The sequence below is a fragment of the Meles meles genome, chromosome 6, assembly GCF_922984935.1.
Source record: "Meles meles chromosome 6, mMelMel3.1 paternal haplotype, whole genome shotgun sequence".
NCBI lineage: Eukaryota > Metazoa > Chordata > Mammalia > Carnivora > Mustelidae > Meles > Meles meles.
In genome coordinates, this window is record NC_060071.1 from 46,286,032 (window position 1) to 46,298,384 (window position 12,353).

A 12,353-nucleotide genomic window follows, 5' to 3' on the forward strand; every position below is an offset into this window, starting at 1 on the left:
ATTCTACAAATATCCAGGGTGCTGGAGAAACAAAGAAGGTGGGATTTCTGCTTGAGAGGCACTCCTAGGTTAGAAGGGAAATAGACATGTAAATATATCCGACAGCATAGTGAGATGAGTGCAGAAGCAGTGTGCAGGAAAATTCTTCTGGAGCACCAGAAGGAGGGACTGATTATGTGGGTAAAGTATGTGGTATAAGAGCTGACTCTCGAAAGGAGTTCTCTAGGTGGGAAAGGGCAAATATAGTCCAGACAAAGGGAGCAGAGCAATGACATATCGAGGAGTATAAGAAAGGGAAGGTTTGTTTGACGAATGTGGAGGTCTGTAGCTGGAACCCAAGATCTACAAAGAGGTGAGAAAATTAGCCTGGTGTTAGATCTTGAAGTTTTTTTGTGTGTGGTTTGTTGCTATTGTTGTTGCAATTTTAGTAAATTTTGACTTTAATCTATAAGCAATGGGGAATTTCACAATCAAGTTTCCCATTTTAGCATCATGGCCCTACTGGCCAAGCAAGGGGAAGTGGGATAGACACTCAAGGTAGAAAGCTACTATGATAGTCCAACAAGGAAACAGTGAGAACCTCAGTTAAGGCAGCATCTGTAACAAGGGGGGGAGAGCAAGCTAGATTCTAGACGCTTAGAAGGTAGATTTGATTGAACTTGGTGACTGATTGAACTTGGTGAACTTGGTGAGGATAGAAATAAACCCCTGCGCCTTTAGTTCTCAGAGGAAGGAACTATGGGAATTTAGGGCTGACTTGGACTGCTGTGTACTGTAGGAAGTTCAGCATCCCTAGCCCCCAGCCTACAACTGCCAATAGTGCCCTCTCATCCTTGTGACATCCTTGAACCCCCATGCCATATTCCAAATAGTCTCTAGAAGGGGATTCCATTCCTTCTGCCTCCTGTTCCAGAAGAGAATCCCAAGAGCTGAGAGTTACAGATAACTATTACAAATCACTCTGTCAAATGCAAATTCACCATTCCCACCGCCTTTAAATTCTCTTCTCTTGACCATGCCAAAAATAATATTGTTCTCCTACCACTCTAAATTTCCTTCATTCTCTTCCTCCTGTTCCACGCTTACGAGAGCATGTGAACTATGTGTATATGTGAAAGGCTACAATAATGAGCAATAAAAAGTTCATACTTTTAAAGAAATTAGTAATCTTCCATCACATTAATGATAAAATCTACACCCTTCAGACACTTGTCATGGGCAGACACTTGTGACTTACTTCACCTCCCAGTGCTTCCCCCACCAACACTCTACTGTCCAGCTATTTCAAATGATCTTACTGTTCTAAGTGCTATACTGCTTTATCCCTCTGCCTGCTATTTACATGTATGAAAACTCCATATTCTGTAAGCTCAAGGACCTCCTCCCTAACACCATCCCCCTGGCACCTTGCTTCCCACCTTACTGAACCAAGAGATTTTCCTCTGTCTTCAGAGTCTCTGTATATCACTTTATCTTAGCACCTAGCACACTGTGATGTCACTCATAATGTATAGGTCTTCCTTTAGGTAAGGAGGGGACAGAAGATACCACTTTTATCTGTGTCCCTATTTCTGTCAGACATTGACAGTGCAATGGCTGGAATGTTTATATCCTCCCCCAAATCATACACCAAATCCCAACCCCAATGTGATGGTATTAGAGGTGGAATCTTTGAGGTGATTAGATCATGAGGGTGGAGCCCTCATGAATGGGAACAGTACCCTTATAAAAGAGGCCTGAGAAAACTCCCTCCCCACTTTGCCATGTGAGGACACAGCAAGAAGACGGTCATCTATGAACTGGGAAGGGAGCCCTCACCAAACACAGAATCTGCTGTCACCTTGACCTTGGACTTCTCAGCCTCCAGAACTGTGTGAAATAAACATTTGTTGTTTAAGCTGCCTGTCTATAGAATTTTTGTTATAGTAGCCCATAGAGACTAATACAGATGGTTAAAAAAAATGTCTATTCAGAGAACAATTTCCTAATGAAGATTACTAAAATAAAATACTAAGCAGGAGTTAGGACCAACTAGTGGAGATATAGCCTAATAAATTTGGGTCCTGAGAACTCATTTTTTTCTTTCTAAAAACTGATAAGGAAAAAATTTCAGATGAAATTTTAGATATGGAAAAATTAAAAGTCCTAGATATGGAAAAATTAAAAGTTATCAAAAAGTAACCATAATAGTAATAATACATTGGGTAAAAAGGGCTAATATTAATTTATAAAATGTTACTTAAATTCAGTAAGAAAAAGACCAACAATAATAAAAAATGAACAAAGGATATGAAAAAACAATTCATGGAATAGAAAATATACATGAATGTATTAAAATGTTCATACTCATTAGCAATTAAATAAATTAAAAATATGCTAATTAAGACAAAACTATTTTCTGATCATTATTTTAGCAAGAACAAGAAGGTTTAAATGACAGCACTAGTCTTAGCAAAATTCACAGGATAAAGGGCATTCTCTTATACTGTTAGTGGTATGGAAAAAAAAATCAATGCAACTGTACTGATAAAACAAGTTGGCAATATATAAAAGGTTCTCAAAAATCTTCAGTTTTTAAATCAGCAATTCCACTGATAAGAATTCATCCTAAGGAAATAATTACAGAAAAAAAGACAGCTGCAAAGATGTGTTTATAATAATACAGTATTGGGAAGAAAACACTGAGTATCAAATAGGAAGGTAGCATTTGAATAAGTTAGAGTCTATCCATAAAAACAATATTACAGTCATTTAAAAACCATATTGTCTAAGAATATCTAATGGCCGGGGAAGATGATCATAATACACTGTTTGGTGAAAAACCTAGGCTGATTAAATATACATACATGTATTTTTTGTACACACAGTTTTCACAAAATACATATACTGCAGCTGGCTGCAGAAATACATAGTTTTTATAAAATAGATATACAGCCGGCTGGTGGGATTGCTGGTAAAAGCTATTTTTAGGGGTTATTATAATTTATGATTCAAATGAGGACAGTTTTAAGAACGAGAGGGATAGCTACTAATAATTTCACTGGGACAAAAAATGCAAACTAGCTCTGTCCTAGACAAACTACAATATATAGTTACTTTATTTTCATCCTTTAAATTATTGCCTTTGGGGCGCCTGGGTGGCTCAGTGGGTTAAAGCCTCTGCCTTTGGCTCAGGTCATGATCCCACGGCCCTGGGATGGAGCCCCACATCAGGCTCTCTGCTCTGCGGACAGCCTGCTTCCTCCTCTCTCTGCCTACTTGTGATCTCTGTATGTCAAATAAATAAATAAAATCTTTAAAAAAAATAAATAAACTATTGCCTTTATCAGGGGTGGGCAAACTACAGCCTATGAACCAAATCTGGCTCATGGCCCATATTAGTAAATAAGATCCTACTGGAACACAGCCATCCCCCATTCATTTACATATTGTCTATGACTGTTTTCCCACGACAAGGGCAGAGCTGAATAGTTGGGAAACACCATATGGCCACTGAAGCCTAAATATTTACAGTCCAGCCCTTCAAAGAAATTTTGTTGACTCCTGACCTGTATTATCTACAATGAAGGAGCGTAAGTCTGGCAATGAATGAGTTATTTTTTTAAACACCAATTTTAGAAGAAATGCTATTTTTATGCAATCATTAAAGGTAAAACAGATCAGCATAATGATAATTACCTCAATCAAAGAATTTCCTATTAGACTCTTCTAAAGCTACAGGAGACTAAGTCATTGTACTGGTCAGAAATATTTTACTAACTGCCTTCCAAAAAGCTCTGTAAGTGACTAGATTTAAAATTACTAAGATTTTTCATTCTACCTGAAGAAAAACCAGATATATAATGTGTACAATAGTCCCACAAAATACCTAAATCAAACAAGTTCTAAAGCATTAAGTATAGGGGTGCCTGGGTGGCTCAGTGAGTTTGAGCCTCTGCCTTCAGCTCAAGTCATGATCTCAGGGTCCTGGGATTAAGCCCTGCATCAGGCTCTCTGCTCAGCAGGGAGCCTGCTCCCCGACCGCCGCCCCGCCCCCCCCCCCCCCCCCCCCCCGCCATTCTCTACCTGCTTCTCTGCCCACTTATGATCTCTATTTGTCAAATAAATAAATAAAATCTTAAAAAAAAAATAAAGTATTGTTACCAGAAACAACAACCCCCCAAAACCCCTAACTGATTTCCATTACATAGCGTTGATTTACATAGAAGCTATACAATTTTAAAATGAATTAATACACTGTCATTTGCAGCTAAGTATAACATATGATACAAATAAACTCTGTTTTTGGCCTAATCTAATAGATAAAATATAAAATTAAGGGCACAAAAAAATAAATGATTACTTGTCCAATCAGTAAAAAGCACTTTTTAGATTTTCGTGTGAATATTTTTACTTAATGGGCAAATCATATGACTAGTTAACTCCTTGGCAAAGCTTGTGGTTTAAGTCAGAATCCTGTCATTTTAGTTTTCCTTTTTCTTTTTCCCATTCAAATATATTTTGATGCAGTAGTAAGGAATCTAATACAGATTTTTGCCTACCGTAAGTACTCTTAGTCCTATGAAATACATAACTTAGAAGGTTTTGAAAACTATTAACATATAATAGTCATTTTGAAATAAGTTATATAGGAAAAAATCTCAGGAAAATTAACCTAGTAGTTTAAGTTCTTTCATTTGGAAAAATTATCTACCACTCCCCAAGACACTTAGAAAAAAATTAGAAAAAACACACAGAAATAATATCACCCTTAAAAAAGGTATGCTAATCATCTAAAATAAAACCTAGTAAGAAAAAGTGATTCATGAATTCAATCTCCATAGCTGGATTTACAGTTCATATGCAATAGTATGACTACTACACCTACGAGGTCCCTTCTAGACTCCACTCAGTAGCTATGTAACTGGGATAACCCCTTAAGCCATACGGAGTCTCAGTTTCAACATCTCCAAAATGAGTGTTGGAATGGATAATCTCAAAGGACCCATCTAGATTGTATTTTTGTGATTTAAAGACAATGAACATTTTACAATTTAAGTATAGTTCTCTAAATCCTCTGCCATTTAAGTTTTCAAAGTTCTTATCTATGTAGTTTGCATTTGAAAAAATGTCACTTGAAGTTAATACCTATTTGTAACCATAAGAATTGTCTTCTTGCTTCCAGAAATAGCACAGTGGTATCGATAAGTCTCTCCTTCTAACTTTTTGATACGATTCTGAAAAGAAAACAAGACTCAAGATTTGCATAGTACAAGCATCTAAATAGTATTTCCAACACTATATATTAGTTAATTATAGTAACAGTGCTAGTTAGGGAAAAAATTATTAGAAACAAAAGCACAATACTGGCACATGAAGCTAGAAAAATATTCACAGCATGTTCATAAATTAACTTCCACTGTGCCTTAAAAGACAAATCTGTATTAAATGCTTACTAAGTGATCTTCTGACAAAATACACGTCATCCTATGATAACTCAGGTTTAAGAATATCTAGCAGAAATAATCACAGATTTTCATTAATACACTATACACTAATATAGGGTGACATTAACATTACAGGGCTTCTTAATCTCTGGTCCATGGAAGGACTCTGAGAGGTCTATGAACCACCTAAAATAGCATATAACATTTTGAAAATGTGGTTCTGCAACTTTTTCCAGAGAATGGTTCATATTTTTCAACAGATTTTTTTAAGTGGTCTGAGAACCACTGATTTTCACAGAGATAGATATACACATAATAAAATTCCAAGATAACTGATATTTAGTGTTTTTGAGTATTTGGTCTTATAGGTTTAACATGCATGAAAAGTACATGTATGTAACAAATTATATTCTTGATAGAAAAGAAAACACAATGTCAATATTAACACAAACATGAAGAATTTCTTAAGATTTCAAATAGCTGGTATAATTTATTGCTAAAGACAATAAACAGGCATAAGTAATTCAAGTATAAATAGCAGCACATTAAAATACATTTATTTTCATTTCAACTACCTCCAAACTATTGTGATTTGAATTAGCACACATTAAAAAATGAATGAGTTATTTTTTATAATCAATGCTAATGAAATATTGTTGACATTATCTATAAAGCATGATTAAAGATAGATGACATAATGTATATGAAACTATAGAACATAAACATACCCAATAAATAAGACTGAAACATTTATAACCAAGAATACAACATCAATATTATTAAAAGGATAACATAATCAATAATAATCACAAGCAGAGAAAGCACATTTGTTGTTATTTCAATGCTCACATACACATTTTTTCAAAAATCTTCGGTTCAGTCATTCCTTGACAATTATGAAAGGCAAGGAACACAGAAGATGAATCCCCAAAGAAGTGGGATCTCATCCTCAGAATGAGTCTTAGAGAAAAGTGGGATTTAAGTCACTTGTTTTACATCTTGTCTGTGAGAATTAGCTAAAACCTTTTAACATTTATACCTTAAGTTGTTTAATGAAGAGAAAATGGGAAATGAATAGAACAATTCAGTACATTTATTTTCAGCTTTGAAATTTAAATGTTAAAATATTTAGATCTGAGATGCAATGTAAAAGAAATACTACCCACTCTCCATCTTGTAGGCATTTTCATTAGTTCTCAGGCTGTTGTGCTTTGAACCACTGAAAGCTTTTAAAGCATAATTTATCATCATACTACACTACAGAAACTGTTTTCAGCACAATTAAAATCCACTACACTCTGAGATCAGATTAAGATATTCAGTCACTGATGGTAGCAGGAAACCAGATTAGCTGATAAAATATTCACTCTCCCTTCCCAAAATGCAACTTGAAGAATTTACAATATTTTAGCAAGAGCATTCAATATTTTCAAGTAAAGTCTAAGGAAATAACATATGAAAAAGCAATCTGTATAATGATGTTTATCACAGAATTATTACTGTTAGTAAAATAACAGAAGCATCTTTAATGCCAACAACTTGGAATGGTCAAATACGCACTGTAAAGTTACTTCAAGAGACAGTAATGAAAGAATTAAGAATGAAGCATTTCTATGAAAATGGAAAAATGTAATTAAAATAAAAAGTAATGAACCATTTTAAATATTATAAAGTAATAATATGTGAACCAAAAAATATTAAACAAAAACTGGCTATATATGTGTGTATGTGTACATATATATGCATGCATAAACAGTAATTATCTTAGGAGAATAAAGGACAAGCAGTAAAGTATATCCTATGAAAACATAGTATATGATTTAGTAACTTTCAAAGCTGAGTAAAGAATACAGAGCAATACTCAAAGGAAAAAGAATAGGGGGTAAATGAAAAGATTCCCAAATATATTATTTAGAATGTACCCACATTACACTAATGGCTGGGAGGACAGAATTTTACACTATAGTGCTCTTTAATATTTACATGTTTTGTTATACTTGGTCCCTTAAGGACTGAAGTCATTTCTTTTGTATATCCAGCACAGTTTAGATAATCAATAAATACTTCATATGTAAGTGATTATAGTAAGACAGGCAGGGAATGAAATAGCCTGAATTTAACTATCCATGTGTATCCTGTCACCCATGGAAAAAAATTACCAAGTCCTCTCAGTAATGTACAACCATTCTATTTTTTCCCATAACTATAATAATATATTAAAGTTTAAAAGGCTGTCTGATATCACAATAAAAACTAATAAACCAGACAAGATATATTTAGCTAAAATAATAAAAAGTTACTTGAATTTTGTGCTTAGGATCATGCGGTTGTAAAAAGGGAAATCACAAGGTTAATAACATAAAGAGCTAAACAAACAAAAAAAAAACCATAAGAAAAAAATTTAAACAAGTTATACAATTTCCCAAAAGTCAAGTCTTATTAAAATTGTAATAAATCCAGGAAAATTAAAAATCGTTACTTTTACCTAAGAAGGAAGGCTAATTATTAGTGATGATTTAAGACAGCATCTTGAATTAGTTATTGTGCTTGGTTCTCAGAGAAACTGTACAAGCGGTGACATTTTTGCCAACCCTCTATTATCTAGGCACAAGAAAAGTTTGTCAGCTATGGTTTTTGGCTGATCTTTGGCTGCTGTCATTCTTTCTTCTTTAAAGTCCTTGTTTTAAATAAGAAGGATTGAATTTATTCTTTTTGGTAACTGCAGTTTAAACAGTATATAATCCAACTGAACAGTCAAACGTCAGCAGTTTCACTCTCTCCAAATGGATGGCACATTAAATATAAGTGTACACTTTGGTTTCAATTTTGGGGAAAAGAATGAAAGTTGCCAGATAAGATGCTGCTAAATCAAATCAAACACTTCTACCATTCATAATAAGGAGAGAAATCAAAACACAATTTATTTTCAGAACTAACTGTGAGGGTACTAACTTCAAAATAATAGTTTAGAATTATTTTTGTTTTCACTAAGGTAAAAAATCCTCTTTAAGAACTTAAAAACAAAAATGACTGGTTTTTAAAAATAAAGATATCTATAAAAAATAAAGATATTTATAAATTCATGGGACACATAAATAATATGCCTAATTACTTGTTCAACTTCTGCTTATGTCAATTAAAACACTAATTGTGAATTAAGTATCACCAACAAGGAGATTCAAGTTCTGAAAAGCAAAAATGCTAATGGCTGAAAATGTATATAGTATAATTATAAAATGATTGCCATTTGACCAGCAAGAGTACTGAGAGGTAAAAAAAGAAAAAAGAGATTAAGGAAAACCTCAAAATTCATGTCTCAACTCTTATTTGAGGTCTAAGGCCGGATCAACAGCAACTTATATTTCAATTATTAAAATACATGCCCCAGTTAACAGCCCCATAATTTGGGTCAATATTGTGTGAAATGTGAAACATAATTATGTAATTCCATCATCATGACTCGCAAATGTAAAAAAGACATAATAGACTGGACATGAGAATTGTCCTTATTTTTCAACTTTACCTGAAAGTACATGAATACCATAAGAAAAGATAAAATTTTGAAAATGATAGTAAAATTGTCTGCTTCTGGACACAAGAAAGTCTTTCACCAACTGAAAAAAGAGGAGTGTTAATTTCCTACACACTTAAACTTTTATACTGATCCCTTAATACTCTGCAGTATTACCAGCAATAATCTTTGTGTGTAGTCAAGCCACTACGATAAAAAGTTGACAGAAAGGGGAGAGTTGTAAAGAAAAGTTCACTGAAATGAACACTCAATCTAAATAAATCAAAGACAGTCAATTAATACCACAGTTTGTTTTGATTTTTAAGGATGAAATCAAGTAGTAGTATAGGAAACATTTACTCCTGTATTTCCGGTTCTTGCTGTGTAGGCAGAAAAAGAAAGAAAATAAAGTTAGAAGCATGCAGAAAGATAAAATGTAATCACATACAACAAAAACCAAAGGCTAAGAACAATGAAGAGTTGTATTATTTTGAACAAAGTAGGAAAATATTAATACATTTTCGGGGGAAGGAAATTCCAGTCAAGGAAGAAAAGCAATTGACATATGTATATATTATTTAAATGTAGTAAAATTAAAACTAAAATAAAAGCCAAAAAAATCTACCTTAAAATATTTTTAAGGTTTAAAAAGACTGTAATTGTGCATAATCATTTTTTTTTCTCTCTCCTTCAGCTTCTGTTTACCTGAATAAATCTAGATTTACAGAGTAATCCAAAGATTAATTTGGCTGGGAGAAAAGGAAGCTGTGGAATTCCCATAATTAGCTATGAAGTAGGAGACCAAAGTTAACTGTTAACTAAATGAGCTACCACACAAACAGTAATAATGCCTATGGCTTCTTTTAACATTATCCTTTCTGCACAGGAAGGCTTTGTTCCTGTGCAGAAAAAAATTACCAGTCATTCCCTTTCAACACATTATGCAAACATAAAAAATAAATAATAAATTCTACTCTACAAATCACATTCCCTGGTGTAATCCTTAAAGAAGTTCATGAATCAGGAACTTTAAGAACCACCCACGAAATCCTCGTCCTAGAAATTTTTAATATTAAATTTTACCCATGACCATGAAGAAGAGAATTTATACCTCAAATAAATCAGAGCCCTCAGATTCCTGTCTTTCATATGGACGAATGATGCCGTCTTCGTGGATGAAACGGGGGGGACGGAGCCTGGACACTTCCTCGGTTGATTCTGCTGCTCTGTATAAGGCAGCAGAGTAAATATAAGAAAATACCAAGAATCTTTCAAAATAATACATACAAATACACATGCAGTTTAAATACTGTACTACATTCCATACTACATCAATTTTGATAAAAAAACAGAGTAATTTTAAATAATGTGCCCATTATAATGTGACAAGTATTAAAACCAAATCTGTTGGACTCCAAGTTCCCCCACCTTTCCTGTAAGAAAATAAAATAAAATAACAAAGGCACAGACGAGGCTGTGCACTCTTTGTGCAAGCAGCTAGCACAGGGCGCCGGGCATATAGCAGGTACCAATCAACATTTGTTGAACAAAAGAGAAAGTGAACCATAAAAACTGTCTCTTCTTACTCCTCTGTGGTGGCACCCCACCTTGTGAACCGGTCATAGCTTTCACTTTTACTTGAACATCCTGAAGAGCATGCCAAGTTTTAACCTGTTTATGTATTTCTAGCAACATTAGCACACAGACACATACCTTGCACATGGTATGTGCACCTAATTACCTCTGAATTCCTTGGAAGGTGCTGCTGGCCATGTCTATGATTCCACCAGTTGGACGAGCCACAGCACCCACAAGCCCCTTTCCAATTCCTTTGAAGAATCCAGCAGCTCCTTCCTTCTTGGCACCTTCGTAGAACCAAGGACAATGAATGTATAAAGATACTTTAAAAATTAGCAAGTTTGAACTCAATGAAAGCCTGAGCCAAATATAGAAATGTTTTACCCAGGGGTTTTCTAGATTTTGGTTTTCTAAAGAAGTTAAATTTAATCCTAACATGTAAAAAAACAGTGGTTTTCGAAGTGTGTTAAAAACACACATTATTAGTCCCTGCCCCAGACCTCCTGAATCAGAAACTGCAGAAGCTGGGCCCAAGGACTTCAAGTCATCCTGAGTCATGCACAAGTTTTACCATCACTGATTCTTAGACCTAAGAATAGAAGGTTTCAGAAATGACCTGAAATTTTTCTCTTTCTATCATCAGGAGATTTTTCAAGCAGTGTACTTTTAAAAAAATATAAGAACTTCATTGAATTACAATTTATATACCATATAATTTACCAATTTAAATGTATAAATTAAATGTTTTTGGTATTTTAGTGTGTGCAACCATCACTCCAATCAATTTTAGAAAATTTACATCATCTCGGGGGCACCTGGGTGGCTCAGTGGGTTAAAGCCTCTGCCTTTGGCCCAGGTCATGATCCCAGGGTCCTGGGATCGAGCCAGCATCGAGCTCTCTGCTCAGCAGGGAGCCTGCTTCCTCCTCTCTCCATCTGCCTCTCTGCCTACTTGTGATCTCTGTCTGTCAAATAAATAAATAAATCTTAAAAAAAAAAAAAAAGAAAAGAAAATTTATATCATCTCAAAAAGAAACCCATGACCATTAGCATCATTCTCCACTTCCCCCAACCCATCTTCTCCTGGTCCTGTGCAATTTAGCTTCCTCCCTCCCTAATTCCTGGACCTAGGCAACCACGAACCTACTTTCCATCTCTGTGGACTGGCCCATTCTGGACATTTCCTACAAATAGACTTAAACAATATGTGGTGTTTGTGAATGACTGTTTTCACCTAGCAACATGTGTTGAAGGTTCATCCATCTTGTACTTGTATCAGCACTTGATTTCTTTTTACAGCTGGATACTACCCCATTTTAAGGAATACCATCTTTTGTTTAATTATGCTTTAGTTGATACTCATTTAGGTTGCCACCACATTCTGACTATTATGTTCTGTGAACATTTTTGTGTAAGTTTTTTTTTTTTTTAAGATTTAAAAAAAAATTGATTTGACAGAGATCACAAGCAGGCAGAGAGGCAGGCAGAGAGAGAGAGGGAAGCAGACTGTCTGCTCAGCAGAGAGCCCGATGTGGGGCTCAATTCCAGGACCCTGGGATCATGACCTGAGCCGAAGGCAGAGGCTTCAACCCACTGAGCCACCCAGGCGCCCCTATATGTAAGTTTTTGAGTGGTCTTATGTTTTCTTTTCTCTTGGGTATATACCTAGAAGTGGAGTTGTTGCCAGACACATTAATTCTATGTTTATATCCAGGTGTTCCAGCACCATTTGTTGAAAAGGTGATTCTTCGTGGAATTATCTTGGCACCCGTGTTGAAGATCAATTGACCACAAAGTTTTTATTATGTTTATTTCTGGAATCTCATATCTATTCTATGA

At 34.7% G+C, this 12,353-nt stretch overlaps 1 protein-coding gene across 4 annotated transcripts in view; it reads right to left on the minus strand.

The window, feature by feature from the left end:
• The window catches only part of VPS13C (vacuolar protein sorting 13 homolog C), a 194,540-nt gene that overhangs the window by 4,778 nt on the left and 177,409 nt on the right, over positions 1-12,353 (minus strand). For 2 of the 4 annotated variants that reach the window (XM_046007341.1, XM_046007340.1), the window contains 3 exons: positions 10,679-10,802; positions 10,049-10,163; positions 5,128-5,216 (listed from right to left, as the gene is read on the minus strand). In XM_046007341.1, coding sequence (XP_045863297.1) covers positions 5,128-5,216; positions 10,049-10,163; positions 10,679-10,802 — 328 coding nt within the window. Of the gene's footprint in view, positions 1-5,127; positions 5,217-7,911; positions 9,318-10,048; positions 10,164-10,678; positions 10,803-12,353 lie in introns of all 4 variants that reach the window. The other 2 variants (XR_006818611.1, XR_006818610.1) reach the window with 2 other exon arrangements.